This window comes from Cherax quadricarinatus, chromosome 40 (genome assembly GCF_038502225.1).
Source record: "Cherax quadricarinatus isolate ZL_2023a chromosome 40, ASM3850222v1, whole genome shotgun sequence".
NCBI lineage: Eukaryota > Metazoa > Arthropoda > Malacostraca > Decapoda > Parastacidae > Cherax > Cherax quadricarinatus.
In genome coordinates, this window is record NC_091331.1 from 3,622,372 (window position 1) to 3,648,566 (window position 26,195).

The window sequence follows — 26,195 nt, forward strand, 5'->3', positions numbered from 1 at the left end:
ATTCACATCTCCTGGCCCCCTGTGTGTGTGTGTGTGTGTGTGTTGCTAGAAACTGGGTATCATGAGTTTCTCCTCCCCCCCCCCCCACACTCGGACGTAGTAGCAGCAATTAACACAACATTCGCAGATAATCAAATGCAGTATTCCCAACAGAATACCTTACAATAGGAGAAAAAAATGAAGAGCTACCATTTCTGGTAAGGGAGCAATAAGTTATGGAAGTAACTAGCATTAACACTGTCTATGAGGTAGAAAAATCTAACAAAAAATACAACAATAAGTCTTATCATCTGTAACTTCCTGCACCGACAAACAGTGAACAACGCACACCTAAGTAACTTCCACTCCCATAAACAGGAGGCGACTCATATAGACATAGCGCCCCACTCCTCAAACACTGAAAGCCCCACCTATAAAAACGGCAAATAATGTAGTGGAGGGAGCAGCAGGAGAGGCAAACAAGAGACAACCAAGGATAAACAAACTGAGAAAACTGAAACTCTTATGGAGAACAACGAAAATAACCAGCCATGTTCCACAAAGCCACAAGGAGGCAAAGTAAATATCGTAGCTTTGTTTTTTTTGCGAAGCTATGACAAGGAGCTCCATAACTTATTATGTCAAGAAGCGACAAAGAAAGTGTGAGAGCTGACTGCACACGAAAGTTGGAGGGGCGAGTATCAGCCATCAGTGACTGCCATACGGAAGAGCAAGAGACCACTGGGTGCTAACCCTCGACATCAGTCTGAAATTGGGTATACAGAAAAATCTAAAGGAAAAAAAAGGCGTTAACGATAGAATGCGATAGAAAGAGATTAGGGGAATAATCTTGAGGGATAAAGTTTCCAGTGAGAAAAAATATGCTTCTAGGAACACCACGTCACTCTTCGTTATGCTGAGTCAAAACTATGACAAGGCCGTGGAAATATAACCCCCCAAAAATACAGATTTTTTCGACTACATTTACCTTGTCAACGACCAATAAGGAAGAATCATGTTGCATCAAGTAAGACAGAAGAAGAAGACTGAGAGAGACTGCAATATTTCCTTGACCGGTTACAAGAATGGCTTTAAAAGTGATTGCTCGAATTCTGTCACAAAAATTTTAATAAATGAAAGTGGTTTTAGATACAAGACATCCAAATAGTGTACATGTTTGAAGCTGCAAGATCCATCAGTGTACCATATGGGTGAAGCTGCAAGTTCCGTCAGTGTACCATATGGGTGAAGCTGCAAGTTCCGTCAGTGTACCATATGGGTGAAGAAGCAAGATCAGTCAGTTTACCACATGAACAAAGAACAAACAGAAATCAAGCAAAGAGAAAGACACGGGTGTCACCCGTCACCTCTACCTGTCACCTGAACTTCACCTGAGGCTCTGTAAGGTAACCAGGTATGCACGGGGCGCCCTAAGACCATCGTCTGCAGGAAGACAAGCGCGATGCTGTTTACACCAATCCACAAACACTCTTTCATTTCATCCGTATACAATGTTCCCACCTTGCTCAAAGTGTTTACCTGTGACGTTTGTGCCTGTCAGTCAGTGACGCCGATGTCTCTGGGTGGAATAAGGCAACACACTCCTGCTGTTGCATGAAGTAGCTCAGAGGAATATATTCTCCCCGACGTGCCTACCTGTTTACAACTAACTATGTTGAATATGGTTCTCCTCACTTTTATTCCTCACCACATTTTTTTAATAATGAAGATTAATATATCTGACACTTTCTGAAGTTATCTTTATCCATGTATCAAAATATTAAGCAAGGTCAGAGGGACACAAACAAGATAACAGCGTCAACAGTTGGACTTTCTCTTGCATAATATCATTCCTCAAATTATTGTTATTATCTTCACGGGGAAGGAAGAGTTTTAAGCTCACAGAGGTTAAACAGCGTCAGAGGAATGCGAGGTAATCTGGTTTGGTTTAAGGAAAGGAAGAATAGCTCCACTTCCTTCAATACCTTCATCCCTGTTACCTTGGAGAGAACGTTCCTCGCAGTGACCTTGTATGAGATTGTTGCTGTTGTATTTATGAACGGTCGGCAGAGACCTTCCTTCCCTCAAACACTTCCCTCTCTCACCCCTTTCTCCTTTAAAAAAGGGTTTATCGAAAGCAACGAGGATGGAAAATATCTGATATCTGAAAATATTGAGTTTTCAGTCGTTTAGTTCATAGACGAGAGAGGAAAAAATTAATCTATTGGAGATATGTCGGCAGAAAAAATAGGTAAAAAAAAAGCGTTTTGATGCGTAGGTTGTGGTTAATGTTTGGTTATAAATGCTCATCACGCTGTTTCAGTCTGGCATAGAAACTTTGTGACTGGAATAGCGCTGTTTAACCCTGGTATCAACACTGCGTGATCTGTGCCACGTGTTTCAATCTTGGTAGCTTCAGTATGTAGCGTAATACCAACCTTAAACTTGATATATTCCGCTCATACTGGATACAGCGACCGCTTGGAATTTTGACCAGGTTTAAGGCGATTCTGCCCAGGTGTAAGGAGTTCATGTCGGGGTTCCGGAGGCTTCATTATCTTGGCTGATGTCGACACATGACTGTAAGCCACATAAATATACTAGGTTACAAGGTTTCACCCACTGATGAAACCTCCAGTGGGCAAAACGTTGTAAAAATATGTATGTCTTCTTATTACTATCGTAGTTGATGCTAAGCAAGGCTGTTCTCCGGTGTCTCCCACCTCCCCATAACAACTACGCACCTCCTTTGAAGCTCGATAGCTAAACCGGTCATTAAATGATAGATGCCCATAAGGTCGTCACCACAACGGAAAACTATCCCCTCGTGATCCTTTTAAACCGGTGGTGTGAAACACAGTTCCTGTAAGCCAAAGAATCCCTAAGCAGTTTCTGGCCATCAATAGCCACAGACCCATGTTAGAAGGCATTTTTATCCTCTGTCCTGATAAACAAACCACAGCCACCACCACCTAACTCACTGACACACAGCTGAGTTATTTTCTTCCTATGGGGGTGTGTTCCATAAGTCTGGAAATCGAGAATATGCAAAAAAGGCAGCAATAAAGAATTGTATTTATAGAATGTGTTCAAAAAAACCCTCTCCGGGTAAACTCCAGGTAATGTGTCCGCCATTACTACTGATATACGAATGCAGACGAGATATCAAGTCACCAAATACACGATGAAGAGCACTAAGAATGATGGTGTGACAAAGATGGATTTCTTTTGGTCCCAGACATATGGAACACCAGTAACCTCAGCACCTGGCTGCTAGTACGGTAACTAGAGAGGTAAATGAGCGTTAAAATACTTAAAAAAAGGGTAAAACTTAGCTAACGAGTCCTACAAGGTTGAGTCCTGGGTCCTCTACTATCCTTAGCTTAGGGTCAAACAGCAAGAGTTAGCAATATCTTTTTGTAATTTATAACCAGTTGAAGAACTTCATAAGTCCGAGGAGAGCAGCCAGCATCACTGGCGGCGAAATTATGCATGTTTTTATCTTAATAGAATTTTGATGGAGCCATCGATACTTGATTTTTTCCTTCCTCTTAAAATGTGTTTTTGGACATGTCCAGGTTGTCGCAAACTATTAAAAATGTAGCTACTCGGGAATAAAAAATAGCAAACTAAAAAAAATAACGTTAATTGAGGAACACACACACACACACACACACACACACACACACACACACACACACACACACACACACACACACACACACACATACACACACACACACTTTTTCCTCCATCGGGGGTTGATGAGGGACGCAATTATTAAGGGGAATTTTTGGGTTGAAATAATTTAACAGAAATTCTGAGACACGCGCCAGTAAGTGTCGTAGACGGGTAATAAAGACTAGCAGCACAGTCTTGATTTTAGATGACACTTCGTTCAAGAATTTAGACTTCATTCTGACTTAGTAAAACTCAATCCTGCCTGAATCTTGAAAATAAGGTGTTTTGATGTGTATTACGTGTGTTTCTGCACGCTTGTCGCTTTGCTGCCCTAGTTAGTAAGTTCCTAACTTACTGTATAAGGTCAGGATGTCTTTTTCTAAGTGATACCATGTTGTAGCTGATACCGTGTTGTAACTATGTGATACCAAGTTGTAACTATGTGATACCTTGTTGTAACTATGTGATACCATGTTGTAACTATGTGATACCTTGTTGTAACTATGTGATACCAAGTTGTAACTATGTGATACCTTGTTGTAACTATGTGATACCATGTTGTAACTATGTGATACCTTGTTGTAACTATGTGAAACCATGTTGTAACTATGTGATACCATGTTGTAACTATGTGATACCATGTTGTAACTATGTGATACCAAGTTGTAACTATGTGATACCAAGTTGTAACTATGTGATAACATGTTGTAATTATGTGATACCATGTTGTAACTATATGATACCATGTTGTAACTATGTGATACCATGTTCTATGTGATACCATGTTGTAACTATGTGATACCATGTTGTAACTATGTGATACCATGTTGTAACTATGTGATACCATGTTGTAACTATGTGATACCATGTTGTAACTATGTGATACCATGTTGTAGCTATGTGATACCATGTTGTAACTATGTGATACCATGTTGTAACTATGTGATACCATGTTGTAACTATGTGATACCATGTTGTAACTATGTGATACCATGTTGTAACTATGTGATACCATGCTATTAACACAGGCTGGTTATAGAACACTGGGTAATGAGAGTTGTTAGCAGTCTTGGATAACATCCAGTCTGTCACTCGAGGATGGAAGAGAGGGGTGAGAGTCGTGGGGGAAGCAGGAATGTGAGGCTCAGCCCTCCTGATCCTCTTGGATAGGTAGGGAAGGCAGGAGGATGAGGCTTGAGCCTCCTGATCGTCTCACGGCAGTTTTTATACGCTTTTACGAGTCATCTGGTAGCTTGGTACCACCTAGTCCTGCTTCAGCTGTCAACAATGTTGTGGAAGATATTCGTGTAGATGGCAGCATGAACAAAGAGAGAGAGAGAGAGAGAGAGAGAGAGAGAGAGAGAGAGAGAGAGAGAGAGAGAGAGAGAGAGAGAGAGAGAGAGAGAGAGAGAGAGAGAGAGAGAGAGAGAGAGAGAGAGAGAGAGAGAGAGAGAGAGAGAGAGAGAGAGAGAGAGAGAGAGAGAGAGAGAGAGAGAGAGAGAGAGAGAGAGACTATTTCATTGAATGGTAGAGTGAACAAGAGAGAGACTATGTATACAAGGCAGAGTGAACAATGTGATAGAGGTAGTAGCTGTGGATTACATCGTGATCAAAGTGAGTGAGAGAGAGAGAGAGAGAGAGAGAGAGAGTTGGGAGAAGGGACACTGTTTCTGTGGATAGCAGCGTTCGACAACTCTCAGTATGAGTAGGAGGTGGAGAGGAAAACGTTTTTGTGGGCCGTTGGCAGTCTCTGTTGCTACCTCGGCAAAAAATTGGGCAGGACCCAACAGTACAGTCAACACAGGAGCAGCAGACATGAGCGTGGGGAGTGGCTGGCTACACCCTCCCACCAACAGGGTAATCAACATACCATACCATACCATACTTGGAATACGTGGAATTTATAAGAGAGAGAGAGAAACGGATGGATTGAATGGACAAGAAACTTCCTCTACATTTTAGCACTGTTCCCACCTTTAACTACCGGCGGTACTCCACTGCTAGCCGCAGAGTTGTTGTGTGTACCAGTGGTCCAATTTCTGACTACCACTAATTCTGCTTCTGGATGCTGTGGTGCGGGTGAACGAGAGCAACCGGATATCCTCAGCAGCTTCTCAGCGGACAGTACTCTGCACGTGGCCACCGCTGTGGTACCCACAACCACCATTACTGCTTCTATCTCTACCTCTACTAATATTAAACCAGGGTTTCCCATTATTAACTGCTCGCCCTAATGAAGTTGTTGAAATGAACGAGAGAGAGAGAGAGAGAGAGAGAGAGAGAGAGAGAGAGAGAGAGAGAGAGAGAGAGAGAGAGAGAGAGAGAGAGAGAGAGAGACAGAACCAGTCAACCAACCAGGGAAGCATGAAATATTCACAGGTAAGATTCTGGTGCTAGGGACAGCTTCCACGTGACCTTATGCATCAGAGTGAACCACAAAACAGCAACACTGGGATGATTCTACCACAAAATACCAATGTGTTTGGATAACTCAACCAAACACATTGGTATTGGAATGACTAAACCATAAAATGTCAACACTCGGATGATTGAACCGAAAAAGATAAACTCCATAAAACTCAACCAGAAAACATCAACAAACTGGTGGTCTTGCCTTACGAATTTACTAACCTAGTTTACTAATGTGCTCGAGTTGGTGGACCAAGATAAAGAGTACGATACCGAGTACAGGAACTTCGGTAAGGCCTCTCTAATGAAGTTCCACAAAGGATAACTCAACCAAAAAAACATAAAATGTGGCATAACTCAACCCAAAAAGTGGTGTAACTCAACCAAAAAAAAAAAAACATAAAATGTGGGATAACTCAGCCAAAAAATATAAAATGTAGGGTAACTCAACAAATAAAATGTGACATAAATCAACCAAAAAACATAAAATATGGGATATCTCAACAAAGAATAAAACGTGAGACAACTCAACCGGAAAAAGGCGTAAGTTTTTCAGGGCAAACTTAGTCAAGGTACAGAGTTTCCTCTCTCACTGCCATCTAGTACCATGACGGAGCCATTTACCCCTCAAGACCTTGTTGGCCTGACTCAGGTACATGATACCCGTGTTGTTGGTGATGGAACTCCGTGTGGTGGTGATGGACCTTAGTGTTTTTGTGATGGAGCCTCGAGTGTTTGTGATGGAGCCTAGTATGTTTGTGATGGAGCCTCGTGTGTTTGTGATGGAGCGTAGTATGTTTGTGATGGAGCCTCGTGTGTTTGTGATGGAGCCTAGTATGTTTGTGATGGAGCCTCATGTGTTTGTGATGGAACCTCGTGTGTTGGTGATGGAGCCTCACGTGTTTGTAAACTGGGCAACAAGGCTGAGGGACTGACCACCTCCTGCGAGACTGATGGAGTGACCACCTCCTGCGAGGCTAAGGGGACTGACCACCTCCTGCAAGGCTGAGGGACTGACCACCTCTTGCAAGGCTGAGAGACTGATCTCAACATTTGCTACCTTCTCGGTTTAAAAGATGGTGTAACCACTTGTTGTGCGACACAGCTTAGGTCTGGCTAAGGTGTAGCTAAGATCTGACTAAGATGTTAATAAGAACTCTAATCACTTAGATGACTTTTCATTCTTTGGTGAGACAAATGTTGTTTTTATCTGAAAGTAGCATACCGAATATAATTGGTCGCGTACATGCAGATGAACTGAGTGCACATCAAGAACTCACTAGTCCCTTGTAAGAAGTAAAACAGAAGAATAGTAACGGAAAACTGAGTAAATCTTGATAAATGGATAACAGGTTTCAAGGAAGATCAATTCCGTAGTATGGAAGTTAGTGTTAAAATTAGTCCAGTGAAGATTACAGATTAGTAAACAAAAAAATACAAATAAAGCATCAGGCAGAGATAACCTAAGATAAACACCGTTATTATCAGCGGGAGATATTACCAGCGACACACGCAATGTTATCATGGTGGAATATTATGTGGCAATAATGTTATCACCGGGAAATATTATAAATGGCGACAAATATTTTGACAAGACGTTACTCCCGTGTTTTTTCAAAACACAGAGTCGCCATTTTATATCGCACGAGGCCAGGAAATATTTATTTTACATGAAGGTAGCCTCCTCTGTCTGTCATGTCATGTATCAGCTGGGCCCAGGAAGTACCGGGATAACCTGTTGCTTTCGCTATCATGTTAATCCGCTACAATTTTTTTTTTTATTTACAGAAGAGTGTATTGTTGCAGGTTTTGGTACAGGAAGTAATGGGACGCCACGGATACTGTTTTGCTTTTGTAAATATTGGAACGCATGCATAAACTATTAAATTATTACAACGCACGCGTAAACACCATCAGCAACTAGTGACATACGGACGTAACAACAACTACAGTGACAACAACTGCAGCGACATACGGACGTAACAACAAATACAGCGGCTACACCGCTGCATTTATGCATTTGCTTGGCGCACTTTAGTGAAGGTAAACCACAGCGGAAGGATGGTACCCACAAATCTACCCCTTTTTTTTTTACAAGGCAAACATTACGTCACCACCTGTATTGCGGTGCACCCGACACGTACATCGCAATATAAGGACGCATGTATCATGGTGCACGTGATTACCACGTACACGCCATGCACACATAACGCATATGACGTATTCCTTAATACCTCTGACACGCAGCTCACTTACCATACATAGGACTTAAGACATTTATGTCCCCCGCCGCGCACGCACACGCACACACACACACACACACACACACACACACACACACACACAAACACACACACACAAACACACACACACACACAAACACACACACACACTGAGAGAGGGAGCAGAGGCATGTTGTGTACCACTAGCAACAATCTTCAACACATCTATCGAAACAGGGCGACTACCTGAGGTATGGAAGACAGTAAATGTGGTCGGGGCCAGGAGCTAGGACTCGACCCATGCAACCACAAATAGGTGAGTACACACACACACACACACACACACATACACACACACACACACACACACACACACACACACACACACACACACACACACACCCGCACTTGATAAAGCACGTCAAGAAACTAGAGAAAGTACAAAGGTTTGCAACAAGGTTAGTTCCAGAGCTAAGGGGAATGTCCTATGAAGAAAGATTAAGGGAAATCGGCCTGACGACACTGGAGGACAGGAGGGTCAGGGGAGACATGATAACGACATATAAAATACTGCGTGGAATAGACAAGGTGGACAAGGACAGGATGTTCCAGGGAGGGGACACAGAAACAAGAGGCCACAATTGGAAGTTGAAGACACAAATGAGTCAGAGAGATAGTAGGAAGTATTTCTTCAGTCATAGAGTTGTAAGGCAGTGGAATAGCCTAGAAAATGACGTAGTGGAGGCAGGAACCATACACAGTTTTAAGACGAGGTTTGATAAAGCTCATGGAGCGGGGAGAGAGAGGGCCTAGTAGCAACCGGTGAAGAGGCGGGGCCAGGAGCTAGGACTCGACCCCTGCAACCACAAATAGGTGAGTACAAATAGGTGAGTACACACACAAACACACACACAAACACACACACACACACAAACACACACACACACTGAGAGAGGGAGCAGAGGCATGTTGTGTACCACTAGCAACAATCTTCAACACATCTATCGAAACAGGGCGACTACCTGAGGTATGGAAGACAGTAAATGTGGTCCCAATTTAAAAAAAAAAGGGAGACAGACACGAAGCATTAAACTACAGACCAGTGTCACTGACATGTATAGTATACATGGTCATGGAGAAGATTATCAGGAGAGTGGTGGAGCACCTAGAAAGGAATGAGCTTATCAACGACAGCCAGCATGGTTTCAGGGACCGAAAATCCTGGCACAAACCTACTGGAGCTCTATGACAGGGTGACGGCAGTAAGACAAGATGAAGAAAGGTGGGTAGACTGCATTTTCTTGGACTGTACGAAGGCGTTTGATACAGTTCCACACAAGAGATTAGTGCAAAAACTGTAGGACCAGGCAGGGATAACAGGGAAGGCACTACAATGGATCAGGGAATACCTGGTAGAAAGACAACAGCGAAGAAAGAAACAATAACATGTAATAGAACAAAGAAACAATAACAGTTAACAGAACAAGGAAACAATAACAGTTAACAGAACAAGGAAACAATAACAGTTAACAGAACAAGGAGACAATAACAGTTAACAGAACAAGGAGACAATAACAGTTAACAGAACACGTGAACAATAACAGCTAACAGAACAAAGAGACAATAACAGTTAACTGAACAAGGAAACAATAACAGTTAACAGAACAAGAAAACAATAACAGTTAACAGAACAAGAAAATAATAACAGTTAACAGAACAAGAAATAAATAACAGTTAACAGAAGAGAACAATAACAGTTAATAAGGAAACAATGACAGTTAACAGAACAAGAAAACAATAACAGTTAACAGAACAAGAAAATAATAACAGTTAACAGAACAAGAAATAAATAACAGTTAACAGAAGAGAACAATAACAGTTAACAAGGAAACAATGACAGTTAACAGAACAAGAAAACAATAACAGTTAACAGAACAAGAAAATAATAACAGTTAACAGAACAAGAAATAAATAACAGTTAACAAAAGAGAACAATAACAGTTAACAAGGAAACAATGACAGTTAACAGAACAAGAAAACAATAACAGTTAACAGAACAAGAAAATAATAACAGTTAACAGAACAAGAAATAAATAACAGTTAACAGAAGAGAACAATAACAGTTAACAATGAAACAATGACAGTTAACAGAACAAGAAAACAATAACAGTTAACAGAACAAGAAAATAATAACAGTTAACAGAACAAGAAATAAATAACAGTTAACAGAAGAGAACAATAACAGTTAACAATGAAACAATGACAGTTAACAGAGCAAGAAGACAATAACAGTTAACAGAACAAGAAGACAATAACAGTTAACAGATCAGTGGGGCACCGTTGGAACAGTAAAGCAAAGTAACTCTGTACCACTGACAAGCACTTTTGCAGCGTCAGTGTAACAGAAAGATGGAACAAAAATATTGGAACAAAATAGCCTGCAGGAATGGAGGGAAGAAACGTCGCAGAACTACCTGTTTATTGGGGCAACGTTTCGCTCTGTGTAGTTTAATCAAAGCATGTTTCACTCTGTGTAGGGTTTAATCAAGGCATGTTTCGCTTTGTGTAGAGCTTTATCAAGCCGTGACTTCATAAAGCTCTACAAAGGGGGAAACGTTGTCCTAACCCAAGCTTGTCTTGTACAGTGTGTCTTTTCTCGTCAAAATAATGGAAGGTGAAACAGTTCGCAGGTTCAGTCACCTCAAATTACTGAGGGCTGAGACACGGGCCTCAGAGGCCAGACTTAAAACTCCCGGACGTAACGAAAGGTGAGAAAGAGTTCACACAGACGCTATCACTGCCTCAGCAGCAGCGGTACCAACAGCAGGTGATGTAGCAGCAGGAGCAGTTGCAGCACGAGGAGCAGCAGCAGTAGCAGCAGCAAACACCAACAGCAGATCTCTGCTGTTATCCTGACGTCACCGCCACCACACTACGTACTTAACGTTTCTCATTATCCATCCAATGCTGGAGACACACGGAAGACCTCCTTCTCCTCCTCCCGTTATATACCAGTACGAGGAACTAGGTGTTACTTCCGGTGTTCCTGCAGACATTTGATTACGTGAGCTTGTGTCGCAAGATCCATTGGAAAACATTGTCTGGTCTTATCTCACTGTCTCCTGTAAGTCTCAATAACAGCGTGCCAGTTAAAGTTCATGATATGTGACTTTATGGAGCACTACACGACGTAACAGCAGCGTGGGGGACGCGTAACGCAGTACGTAGCATTCCCGCTAGCAGCGGGTAACGGTCACACGAGGGCACGCAGGTAGCGTTCACACAAGAGGTAGCGTTACACGAGGGCTATGAGGTGCGCGTGACGAGATGCAACCGTGCGCCAAGACTGTGGGTACTAGACTGAGGCGGGGCAGCCAGTCCATGACCTTGAGATGTGATGCAAGGCGGTGGTGGCTGCCCAGCCTCCTCCTCATCCACCCTCAGCACCTCCCGCCCCTCGCCACACTGCTGCTGCTGCTGCTGGATAGGCTGCAGGGGGGCTGTTGACCCAGGGCTGCCATCCAGCTGTCTCAGCTGCTGTTTCTGCTGCCCACACCCCCGTGCCTTCAGCTATTCACCTGATGCAGGTCAGGAAAACATACACCAGCACCACCACCCTGCCCTACTTACCTTCCTCTGGCCTACCTATCTACCTTCTTCTAGACTACTTATCTACCTTCTTCTGGACTTCCTACCTACCTTCGTCTGGCCTACCTACCTACCTTCCTCTGGCCTACCTACCTACCTTCCTTTGGCCTTCTTATTTATCTACCTTCCTCTGGCATACCTACACACACACATACAGGATCAGGCAGGACTACGAAGGAATCTGGACAGGCTGCTACAACTGGCTTCTGGAGTTTAATCCCCACTAAGTGCAAAGTCATGAAGATTGGGGAAGGTGAAAGAAGACGGTCTAGGGGGTCAAAGACTGCAAACCTCACTCAAGGAAAAGGATCTTGGGGTGAGTATGATACCGAGCATATCTCCTGAGGCGCACATCAACCAAATAATTGCTTCAACATATGGGAGCCTGGCAAACCTAAGAATAGCGTTTAGATACCTGAATGAGGAGTCGTTCAAGACGCTATACACAGTGTACGTCAGGCCTATACTGGAGTATACAGCACCAGTATGGAACCCACACCTGGTCAAGCACTTCAAGAAATCAGAGAAAGTGCAAAGATTTACAACAACACTATCCAGGAGCTAAGATGTATGTCCTATGAGGAAAGGTTAAGGGAAGTCAACCTGACGACATGAGGACAGGAGATAGGGAGGACATGATAACAACATATAATATACTGAGAGGAATTGACGAGGTGGATAGGGGGGGCAGAAGGTTCCAGAGATGGGACACAGCAACAAGAGGTCACAACTGGAAGTTGAACGCTCAGATGAATCACAGGGATATTAGGAAGTATTTCTTCAGTCATAGAATTGTCAGGAAGTGGGACAATCCGGAGAGTGGTGTAGTGGAAGCAGGATCCATACATAGCTTTAAGAAGAGATCCGATAAAGCTCATGAAGCAAGGAGAGAGGTGCACCAAGTAGCGACCAGAGAAGAGGCGGGGCCAGGAGCTGTGACACGACCCCCGCAACCACAAATAAGTGCACACACACACACACACAAACACACTGGGTAGCGGCCAGTTGAAGAGGCGGGGCCTGGAGCTGTGACTCGTCCCCTGCAACTATAACTAGGCGAGTACACACACACACACACACACACACACACACACACACACACACACACACACACACACACACACACACACATACATATACACACTTATTTTTGCCATTGATTCAGATTTGATTCATGCAGCAGCACCGCCTGTGGTGCCTCGTGACCTTGAAAGCTTAGCCATGGTGCGCAAAAATGCCTTAATTTCCATTTTTTATATACATCCATTGGCTCGTACAGCGCAGTTGTAGGTGTGTGTGTGTGTGTGTGTGTGTGTGTGTGTGTGTGTGTGTGTACTCACCTAGTTGTACTCACCTAGTTGTACTCACCTAGTTGAGGTTGCGGGGGTCGAGTCCGAGCTCCTGGCCCCGCCTCTTCACTGATCGCTACTAGGTCACTCTCTCTGAACCGTGAGCTTTATCATACCTCTGCTTAAAGCTATGTATGGATCCTGCCTCCACTACATCGCTTCCCAAACTATTCCACTTACTGACTACTCTGTGGCTGAAGAAATACTTCCTAACATCCCTGTGATTCATCTGTGTCTTCAGCTTCCAACTGTGTCCCCTTGTTACTGTGTCCAATCTCTGGAACATCCTGTCTTTGTTCGCCTTGTCAATTCCTCTCAGTACTTGTATGTCGTTATCATGTCACCCCTATCTCTCCTGTCCTCCAGTGTCGTCAGGTTGATTTCCCTTAACCTCTCCTCGTAGGACATACCTCTTAGCTCTGGGACTAGTCTTGTTGCAAACCTTTGCACTTTCTCTAGTTTCTTTACGTGCTTGGCTAGGTGTGGGTTCCAAACTGGTGCCGCATACTCCAATATGGGCCTAACGTACACGGTGTACAGGGTCCTGAACGATTCCTTATTAAGATGTCGGAATGCTGTTCTGAGGTTTGCTAGGCGTCCATATGCTGCAGCCGTTATTTGGTTGATGTGCGCTTCAGATGTGCCTGGTGTTATACTCACCCCAAGATCTTTTACCTTGAGTGAGATTTGTAGTCTCTGGCCCCATAGACTGTACTCCGTCTGCAGTCTTCTTTTCCCTTCCTCAATCTTCATGACTTTGCACTTGGTGGGATTGAACTTCAGGAGCCAATTGCTGGACCAGGTCTGCAGCCTGTCCAAATCCCTCTGTAGTTCTGCCTGGTCTTCGATCGAATTAATTTTTCTCATCAACTTCACGTCATATGCAAACAGGGACACCTCAGAGTCTATTCCTTCCGTCATGTCGATCACAAATACCAGAAACAGCACTGGTCCTAGGATTGACCCCTTTGGGACCCCGCTCGTCACAGGTGCCCACTCTGACACCTCGCCACGTACCATGACTCGCTGCTGTCTTCCTGACAAGTATTCCCTGATCCATTGTAGTGCCTTCCCTGTTATCCCTGCTTGGTCCTCCAGTTTTTGCACTAATCTCTTGTGTGGAACTGTGTCAAACGCCTTCTTGCAGTCCAAGAATATGCAATCCACCTACCCCTCTCTATCTTGTCTTACTGCTGTCACCATGTCATAGAACTCCAGTAGGTTTGTGACACAGGATTACCCGTCCCTGAAACCAAGTTGGCTGCTGTTGATGAGATCATTCCTTTCTAGGTGTTCCACCACTCTTCTCCTGATAATCTTCTCCATGATTTTGCATACTATACATGTCAGTGACACTGGTCTGTAGTTTAGTGCTTCATGTCTGTCTCTTTTTTTAAAGATTGGGACTACATTTGCTGTCTTCCATGCCTCAGGCAATCTCCCTGTTTCGATAGATGTATTGAATATTGTTGTTAGGGGTACACATAGCGTCTCTGCTCCCTCTCTCAGGACCCATGGAGAGATGTTATCTGGCCCCATTGCCTTTGAGGTATCTGGCTCACTCAGAAGCCTCTTCACTTCTTCCTCGGTTGTGTGTGTGTGTGTGTGTGTGTGTGTGTGTGTGTGTGTGTGTGTAAATGGTTGATATATAGGTTTCATTAAAGGAAGAGGAAGGCAGCTCCACTTCCTCAGATCAAGTACCACTCAGCAGCATCAAGACACCTCTCCTGGATGCAGTCGGTCGTTTTAAATCCCCCGAAAAAAATATTCAGTACTAATGGTCTTATTTCCACTTTTACATAATATATCCGTCCTTTACAAGGCATTTACCACACAGCGTATGTCTCTTCAGGAAGTGTATACCACCCATCTGGTATGTCTCTTCACGAAGTGTATACCACCCATCTGGTATGTCTTTTCAGGAAGTGTATACCACCCATCTGGTATGTCTCTTCAGGAAGTGTATACCACCCAGCTGGTGTCTTCACACAGTCTTTACCACCCAGCTGGTATGTTTAACATGTCGCTGATATGAATAAAAGAAGCATTTCTTGCGCAAAAGGTTTATAGAAGCAAGCAGAACATAAATAATGTATGGTCGGCTTCGTGTGTAAAGAGCGCTGTGGGTGCATGATGAATGGGATGAGCTGGCCCCACCTGGGCTCTGTATGTGCGTGGATAATAGTCTTTGTACGTGGTTAATGGTCTGTATGGCCTCTATACATGATTAATGGTCTGCTCTGGCTACACCTGGGCTCTGTGAGTGCCGTAGTTGATGGCGTTTCTTGGACACACCTGGGGTCTGTATGTACGTAGTTAATGGTCTGACTTGACCACATCTGGGATTGGTGAGTGCGTGGGTAATGCTGTCACCTTGTCATGCTTCGGATGTCGTCTTAGATCTCGTTTTAGATTCTCTGATGTGGCATTTTAATCTTTGAGATGGCCTTTTAATCTCTCGTATGGTATTTCAGAGAACTGCCCATTCATTGGTGACCTTACTGTGTTCTTCTTGTGTGGAAGAAGTACAACAGCAGACCTTACTGTCTATACCGAGATTTTCTGCCCTGAAAAGAATTACATAATTACACTCCAAATATATTCCAGCTCACTGTTAACCACTGCCTAAATAGCACTGTTCATTTATCAGCGGCTACTCGTTGCAAATCCTTCATCATTTTTATTAATACCGGTTTATCATCTGTGTCTGATGCGGGTAAGTTCGCTCCCTCTCTGAACACACATATCCACCTCCGTAACATCAGTATTTTCACACCTGATAACATTTACCTTCTAACTGAGAACACCGAGATTTCACAGTTTTGATAAAGTGACAAACTGTACAAACAGGACCTCATGTGGACAAGACATGGCTGCACCATTCATACCGTCGTCCAGCAACATGGGACCTTTCGTTACCAGCCACAGATTTCATGGTCTTCATTGAGTTGTTAACGCCAATTATTTCACCTTTGGCGATTTGCATGAACAGACAGTTCTTGAAATGGCCGTAGATTTGCCAATCAGTACCGTCTTGGCCAATCTGTACATGGAAAATCTGGAGAAGAAGAGAGAAGACTTAAAAAAAAAATACTCACTCTGTTCCAAGTGATGTAGGTCCATGGAGGATTCTCAGAGATGCAGGTATTATTGTATTGAAAATACCGAGTTACGTCCTTGCCTCCTCTTTGTACATATTATATTTATAAACTTGTGTTTATACTGCAGCTGGACGATTTGCTGAGACGTTGCTGTTTGTTTACTCGCTCAAAAGGCTTCAGGATATTATTCCAGCCCAACTGCAACACAGTGAAGGCATTAGAATATCAGTGTTACCTGTCCTCTGACACATGGGGGTGGCGAATGTGCGGAGGCAGAATCGGCACCCCCATGTTAAGACACTATGACATATGTTTTATGCTTTTAGTGTTTCTATCCCTTTAACACAGGAATTGGAAGACATGTTTCTTCTACAGCATTCTCTGGTGTTTATATTCCTTGTAACACTACTGAAGGCCATGCAAGGCACGTCTCATCAATCCTACGATTGTAGGATTTGTAACACTATCAGACTTTGGAACTAAATCGCATGATGCCGACAATAGCAGAACACAACGTTTTACATATCGTCTGGTGTCCTTCTAACACTACGAGACATCATGGTAGGCACATCTCGCCTTACCTCCGACAATTCTACCTCTGTACCTCTGATGCTACTTTCTGACTCGTGGTAGAGGAGCCAGCAGGATGCCGGGGGATAGGAGATAAGATGCTTGTTATGAAGGGTGCTGCTGGCCTGCGTCGCTGGCACCTGTGGTGTTGACATGTGACCGTGGCACTCTCTGGCCCTGTGCCACTCTGCTCGCACCTTGTAATGAGTTTATTACCAACCCGTCCTCAAATTATTCCTTCCACTTTCTTACCCATTCACATGCGTCAGTTTCTGAACGATCGAAGACACGTTCAGTATTAAATATTAACCAATTTAGAATCTGTTAATTGAAGAATGTCACAATACCGTGGCTGGAATAATCTATAAATAAAACCCACCACGGAGACGAAACTTTAGACGACGTTTCCGTTCTTCGTGGACCATCATCAGATAACAGCAGCTGCGACTTTAAAATTTGGTTAGTATAGTTAAACTTAAAAAATAATACGTAAATGCAAAACTCACAATGTGGACGCTCACAAGGTCACTATAGAGTAGGATTAATACGAGCGCAATTCGCAGTAACATGCCATCAGAGGAAGTGCCTTGGTGATGGTGAAGGGCCCTTGATCCAAGGAATTTAAGCTACTCCCTCCTTCCTTGACTATTATTATCATTATTTCTATTATTATTATTAGCATGGAGGGGCTTAACACGTAGGGATTATATAGTGCCTGAGGAGGGGGGAGGGAAAGGCATTAATGCTCAAGTCAGAGAACTGGAGCACAGATCCAATTCCCTAAGTCAAGAGCCTCTCACCAGCATCAAGGACCCTTCCTTGAGGGGTATCCGTCCTTGAATCAGACCTGATTACCTCTCATTCCACAGGAGACTCTGTGACCCCAAACAAGTGAAGTGACTCCCTTGAAAAAATAATAAGAATAATCGGCAAGAAAGTCTTTTAGACTGAGATGAACGTTGTGTTGAGGAACGAAACACAACAGTCTCCACTCTCCTTCGAAGGAGTGCATTCATGATCGTGAAGGGGCTTTCGGTCCACAGAACTGAAGCTAAACTCCCTTTCCTCGGACCAGAGCTGTTTGCCTGTATTCTTCAGGTATTGTGTGACCTTCAGGGGTTTAGCGTTTCCCTATGAATGTACTGATAACAACAGTCTTCAATATTAAATTCTCAGAAGTAAAGAGCTGATGTGTGCTGTGTGAAGACGTGCCTAGTGAGCTGTCAATGAACTGTCAGTGTGCTGTCAGTGAGCTGTCAGTGAGTACAACAATGACGTCTTCTCTGAAGCAGCTATACCCACAGTGAAAGTAGAGCTAGAGGAAAACAGTAGAGAATTATAGAGACGGTAATAATCTTCACGAGAAAAAGAGAGGATGCAACAGAAAACTGCTGGTCACTAGAAGATAGAAAAGGCAATACACTGAAGTCTGCATCGGCTGAATTAACTATGGAAACTTTTCTTAACTCATTTGATCCGTTTCAAGGTTAAAGCATGCCAACAAATATAGCAATGAGCCAGGGCGAAGGTAAAGAGTCTCACGGAAAAGACAAAGTGAACGATGACTCGGTATTCCAGCAGCAGGTGATTCCGAGATCAGATTATTGACCAGACTTTGTAACAGGGATGGAAAATGGCTGCGATGGAAGATATATACGTACTTAGCAGATGAGGAAACGTCATGATTGGTAAAGAAAGCAACCTTATTTTATGTACCAGTACTGGAGGAATAATCCTGAGAAGCATAAGGGAGAGAGAGAGAGAGAGAGAGAGAGAGAGAGAGAGAGAGAGAGAGAGAATATCTTCTTACCAGAACAACAACAGACATAATTAAGACGACGGGAATGATCCTTGTCAAATTTGGCATTCTGTCGTCGATAGGTGTTGGCAATACATAGTTGTCGAAATAACTGAAATTAATTGCTAGCTGGACAAGTAGTGTAAAGACGTTACAGTCCAATTTATGGCTTATTTATCAATAGCTGGGATCACTTCGGTAAAATGACGTGTGTTCCAAGATGGGATACCTGGATACTTGGAGTATACACATCTATGTAGGGCAATAGATAATTCAGTAGAAAATTAGGTGAAAGTTGGAGGTATGGTTGTGTGTGTGTGGAAAAAGGAATGGGATTGGGGCACTCTTAATTTTAATTATAACTGTTATCAATTCAATAAAATCAAATATGTAGACAGTAAGAACAGCGCACTCAGAAGCACTGGGCTATGATAAAGGTGACAAAAACTAGGGAAAGGCAAAGATGAAGAAGATACGGAAGAAAACTTTCTCAGCAAATATTAAACAAACAGTCAAAGCGCTGGGAACAAAATAAGCAAAGATCAAATGGAGGTACAAGAAACGTCTATATTATTGCAATAACCAACACGTGGTTTAATTTCAAGAATCAAGACGTGTTTTCCTGATGACACATGCAAGAATTTCAGTTAATTCACACTGATAGACACAACAATAAAGGGGTTATGTAAACAGACACACGTTAGGGTTTTGAGACATCCAGTATGGAGATGTTTCGCACTTTAGGGATTTCTTTAATCCAACACGGTAGAGAAGATGCGTTGGATATGATTAACCTGGTCTCAGACCGGGCCGCGGGGGCGTTGACCCCCGAAATCCTCTCCAGGTAAACTCCAGGTAACCTCCTTACATTCTGAGTTATGTTGTTGCTGATAGAAATGCGTGATGACTCTAAACACCGTCTAATATGTTACTTCGATTCTCTAGCGACTAGTTTGGCGTTACCGAAGTCCACAAGGAGTCCACAAGTCTTGCGAAGCATGACACAAGTGTTGACTCACAACATCGTTATGACACGACTGTAAACATCCCATCGAACTGAGAGTTCGAACCCGTTGCACGACATTCCTAAAACGAACGGGGCAGTGAACGAAAGTGTTGTTCGAAACATCACTCGGGCATGGGTAACAGAATTCACCAATACGTTCTGTCAGATTTCCTCCAGCTCTGCACTCACAGTGTGAAAGCCCTTTTGATTTCCAACGTGAATAGGATAAAGAACAACGTCAGCCATTTACTGCTGCCAGACACCAACGTACAGAGGTAAATAATGAGGCTTAATCCACAGTGTTCTCGTAAGCTTTTAATTATTAGCAAAATAAAAATGCAACCTTGGTGTTAGTTAATGTCTGAGAAATGAGGCTGAGATATTTTTGGATACTTGCACCGCGAGCTACAGAAACCTGTCAGGGTTAAGTTGGTGAGGTAGATGTTTTTGTGGAGCAGAGATGGTGGTGGTGACCAGCAGAACACACACACACACACACACACAAGGCTAGGCGCCCCACCGCGCCTTAATCATTCATCCTTACATGGAGTGTGAGTGTGTGTGTGTGTGTGTGCGTGTGTGTGTGTGTGTGCGTGTGTGTGTGTGTGTGTGTGTGTGTGACCGATAAATGATTGTTTACATACATATCTTTTATATGTACAGTTATTTTCTCTCTGGTGTTTATTTTTAATATTTATAATCACATGCTTTGTTGTGATTCCTTCCCCCGATTACACACACACACACACACACACACACACACACACACACACACACACACACACACACACACACACACACACACACACACACGCACACACAGGGATGTTAGGAAGTATTTCTTCAGTTATAGAGTTGTCAAGAAGTGGAAGAGTCTGGCAAGTGATGTAGTGGAAGCAGGAATCATACATAGTTTTAAGACGAGGTATCATAAAGCTCACGGAACAGGGAGAGATAGGACCTAATAGCAACCAGTTAAGAGGCGGGGCCAGGAGCTGAGTCTCAACCCCTGCAACCACAATTAGGTGAGCACAGTTAGGTGAGTACACACACACACACACACACACACACACATACACACACACACACACACACACACACACACACACACACACACACATACGATCCATACATAGCTTTAAGCAGAGGTATGATAAAGCTCACGGCTCAGGGAGAGTGACCTAGTAGCGATCAGTGAAGAGGCGGGGCCAGGAGCTCGGACTCGACCCCCGCAACCTCAACTAGGTGAGTACAACTAGGTGAGTACACACACACTATTAAGAGAAGGGCAGGATTGTAGCCACCTAGACAAGCCGCTGCTGCATCTGCCTCCACCTCTGACCTAACAAATTGCTTCATGTACCGTTGTACTTACCTGCTGGTCTTTGCTCCTCTCCCCCCGTCCCCCAAGCACGCACGCACGCACACACAGGCAGGATCCATACATAGCTTTTAGCAGAGGTATGATATAGCTCACGGTTCAGGGAGAGTGACCTAGTAGCGACCAGTGAAGAGGCGGGGCCAGGAGCTAGGACTCGACCCCTGCAACCTCAACTAGGTGGGTGCACACACACACACACACACACACACACACACACACACACACACACACATAACTTTAAGAAGTACGATAAGGCTCTTGGAGCCGGGAGTGGACCTAGTAGCGACCAGTGAAGAGGCGGAGCCGTATATGGGTGAGTACACACATTCACTGGGCTTAGAAGACTAGAAGTGTATTTACTCACCTATTTCTGGTTGCAGGGGGCCGAGTCTTAGCTCCTGACCCGGCCTCTTCGTTGATCGCCACTCTGTACTCACCTAGTTGTGGTTGCAGGGGTCCTGTCATAGCTCCTGGCCCCCTGAGTGTGTGTGGGTGGGTATTCTTGAAAATTAATATCATTTAAGAGGTTCTAAGCTGATTTCGTCTATGTATCCTCAGAACAATTGTATAAAAGTATACTACCAACTGTAAAATAATACACAGGTATCCTGAGGACATCCTAAATAACGTAAGAATATTCATGACTTCAGGGCATCAAAGAAAACGTTTTCCAAACATAGAAAACTTTGCAGCAGCTGACTGAAGGGGTAAACTCAAAGCGAGGAGAAAAAGCCCAGCAACTACAAGGGGGAGAGATGAGTGGGGAGTGGGGAGGATTAGGTCGTTCGAGGCCTTCCGGGTTGTAAATTGCAATCGCGTCTTCAGGAGCAATGCATTGGGATATGCGGCTCAACCCCCCCCCCCAAAAAAAAAAAAAAAAAAATCTGAAGTGCCCATAGGAGCTGTCTATCTACCTGGAGTCTACCTGGAGGATATTTCCGGAGATCAACGCCCCGGCGGCCCGGTCCATGATGGATCAGGACCTGATCAACCAGGCTGTTACTGCTGGCTGCACGTAGACCAACATACGAATCACAGCCCAACTGATCTGGCACCGACTTTGTATCTGTCCGGCTCCCTCTTCAAGGCAGCCAAGGGTCTATTCGCAATTTCCCTTATGCATAGTGGGTGCCTGTTGAACAATCTTGGGCCCCGGACACTTACTGCGTTGTCTCTTAGTGTACCAATGGCGCCCCTGCTTTTCATTAGCGGTATTTTGCACCGCCTGCCCAGTCTGTTGCTTTCTTAGGGAGTGATATATATGCACAGGTTAGAGGCCATTCCTTCTAGGATTTTCCGAGTGTAGATTATGATGTATCTCTCTCGCCTGCGCTCCAGGGAGTACAAGTCAAGTGCTTTCAAGCGTTCCCAGTAGTTGAGATGTTTGATGGAACTTATATGTGCAGTGAAGGTTGTCTGTTCATTCTCTAGACCTGCGATTTCACCTGTGACTCGACCCCTGCAACCACATATAGGTGAGCACGAACTCACATACACACACACACACAAGGAATCGTTCAGGACCCTGTACACCGTGTACGTTAGGCCCATATTGGAGTATGCAGCACCAGTTTGGAACCCACACCTAGCCAAGCACGTAAAGAAACTAGAGAAAGTGCAAAGGTTTGCAACAAGACTAGTCCCAGAGCTAAGAGGTATGTCCTACGAGGAGAGGTTAAGGGAAATCAACCTGACGACACTGGAGGACAGGAGAGATAGGGGGGACATGATAACGACATACAAAATACTGAGAGGAATTGACAAGGTGGACAAAGACAGGATGTTCCAGAGATTGGACACAGTAACAAGGGGACACAGTTGGAAGTTGAAGACACAGATGAATCACAGGGATGTTAGGAAGTATTTCTTCAGCCACAGAGTAGTCAGTAAGTGGAATAGTTTGGGAAGCGATGTAGTGGAGGCAGGATCCATACATAGCTTTAAGCAGAGGTATGATAAAGCTCACGGTTCAGGGAGAGTGACCTAGTAGCGATCAGTGAAGAGGCGGGGCCAGGAGCTCGGACTCGACCCCCGCAACCTCAACTAGGTGAGTACACACACACACACACACACACACACACACACACACACACACACACACACACACACACACACATACACACACACACACACACACACACACACACACACACACACACACACACATACACACACACACACACACACACACACACACACACACACACACACACACACACACACACACACATACACACACACATACACACACACACACACACACACACACACACACACACACACACACACACACACACATACACACACACACACACACACACACACACACACACACACATACACACACACATACACACACACATACACACACACATACACACACACACACACACACATACACACACACATACACACACACATACACACACACATACACACACACACACACACACACACACACACACACACACACACACACACACACACACACACACACACACACACACACACACACACACACACACACACACACACACACACACACACACACACACACACACATACACACACACATACACACACACATACACACACACACACACACACACACATACACACACACATACACACACACATACACACACACACACACACACACACACACACACACACACACACACACACACACACACACACACATACACACACACACACACACACACACACACATACACACACACATACACACACACATACACACACACACACACACACACACACATACACACACACATACACACACACATACACACACACACACACACACACACACACACACACACATACACACACACACACACACACACACACACACACACACACACCGCAAATAAAACATAATGTAACAAAAAACATCCTGGAGTCAATATAAACAAAGAAGTCCATTATTTAATCCACATTTATTATCAGGAAAATTAAATTTTAATTTTTCCGTGCATGTTAATGAGTCTTTTAATTATACTAAAAGAAATGGTAATATTCTTCGATTCCTGGTAAAGCAAGTGAGTATCTGGCTGAGTCAGTGAGTCTCTGGCTGAGTCAGTGAGTCTCTGGCTGAGTCAGTGAGTCTCTGGCTGAGTCAGTGAGTCTCTGGCTGAGTCAGTGAGTCTCTGGCTGAGTCAGTGAGTCTCTGGCTGAGTCAGTGAGTCGCCTCCCTGAACCTCTCCAGCCTCTGGCCTCCTTCCCTTACTAATTTCTGTTTTAATGCAGTTATATATACAGTATCTTAATATAATTTGTAGTTTCATTTATGTGTATATTTTTATTTGATTGCACTGTTATTTATATTGATATACATTAATGTTCGTCGTATAATTTTTATTAGGTTAAGTTTTTCAGGAAATAGGAAGCGGGTCTTAGTCGTATGATGACCCGCAGCTGGAGCTTTTGGTCATCTGACCAAGGCCTTCCGCTGGCTTGACGTTCCACACCCCCCTTTAAAAGCTATGGTTATGGTTGTGATTATGTTTTATTATGTTGACTAAACAATTTGTCTATACGACGCACTGGACTCGGTGACCCACCACCACTACACATCTTCACCCACCACCACAAATCTCTGGCTTCTGTGTCCGCACTAACAGCCACTATTCATGCTCCCCGTCAGTCAGTACCACACACCACATTAATACACAGTTTTCATCTTCCCCTTAAAATTGTGCATTATTAATACTTCAACGGATAAGAATCACCGCAGATCAAAACGTCAGACACATTGTGAAGTTACATTCTCTTACAACGTCATCGCTACCATCAAACAAATGATTACGTTTAGTATACGTCTCTTATTTTGTGCATTATACTATCTCTGAAAGGTAAGTGGGAGAATTAGACACATGTGTAACATCTGGGTATATCTGTTATATAGACTTTACTCCAACATGTGGCTTTATGAATACAGTACAGGGATAAAAACACAAGACTGGAGCAATGGAAAATGAGGTAGTCAGTCCCTGAGCTCGCCAACAGGTGTTCAGTACCGTCGTCTTGATGAATCAATACTTGGTACATAATGAAGATACCCACTGGTTGCACGCGTCTAATTCTTCAACTTGTCGCTATTTTATTCCATTGATGCGATAAAGGTGAAGTATATTAAGCCTCTTATTGCTGTTATATTGTTCACATCAACATAAGGGCAAGTTACCTTCAGTCCCGCTACTCCTGCTCACCTCACAGTAAAAACACGCACCTGTTTGTTAGCCGACTATTGTGGGTCACATCCAGGGGAGGAAAATATACTAGAAAATCCAGTACTTACTGGAAGATCACATTCTATATGAAGAAAACACTCCGGTCTTGTACAGAACTCCAGTACCTGCTGGAAGTGTTCGGAATTTTGGAGAGGGGGTATCCGTGTACCCAGTGATGGTGAATAAAAAGCTTCTACGCTTCTTCGTGAGATCAATATCACTGCAGCTGGAGCCTGTATGGCCGCCCTCAGCCTGCAAGTGATCCCTCATTAGCCTGGTCTACCTGGAGGCCACCTCGCCCTTCCCCAAGATAAATGCTGCTTTTGGTTCATATCTGAATATGTCGAGTGGAAACACAAACACACTGAGACAGGAATCCTCACCCCCTCTCCTCCGTCTCTATTAATATTACTTATTTTCTTTCATCATCATCATCATCATAAATAACAAAAAAAAGCATAATACCGTGACTGGAACGATACACAAATAACCCGCACATAAAAGAGAGAAGCTTACGACGACGTTTCGGTCCGACTTGGAACATTTACAAAGTCACACTAACCAGAAGTGGAGCAGGACGGCTATATATAGGCAGGAAGAGGTGGTGGTAGTAGTACTAGTAGTACAAGAATGGTATATAATACCGTCCTGCTCCACTTCTGGTTAGTGTGACTTTGTAAATGGTCCAAGTCGGACCGAAACGTCGTCGTAAGCTTCTCTCTTTTATGTGCGGGTTATTTGTGCATCATCATCATCATCTTCATATTATTAGTAGTAGTAGTAATACATACATGCGTT

The 26,195-nt window shown here is 43.8% G+C and overlaps 1 protein-coding gene across 6 annotated transcripts in view; it reads right to left on the minus strand.

The window, feature by feature from the left end:
• The window catches only part of LOC128687151 (probable 3',5'-cyclic phosphodiesterase pde-5), a 172,969-nt gene that overhangs the window by 137,482 nt on the left and 9,292 nt on the right, over nt 1-26,195 (minus strand). For 2 of the 6 annotated variants that reach the window (XM_070092635.1, XM_070092634.1), the window contains exon 1: nt 11,591-11,661. The exons of 3 other annotated variants lie outside the window; for them this stretch is intronic. Coding sequence is in view for 1 of the 3 variants with exons in the window: in XM_070092636.1 (XP_069948737.1) it covers nt 16,387-16,411 (25 nt within the window). In the remaining 2 variants the exon portion in view is untranslated. Of the gene's footprint in view, nt 1-11,590; nt 11,662-16,386; nt 16,583-26,195 lie in introns of those variants that run through there. One more of the 6 variants, XM_070092636.1, reaches the window with a different exon arrangement.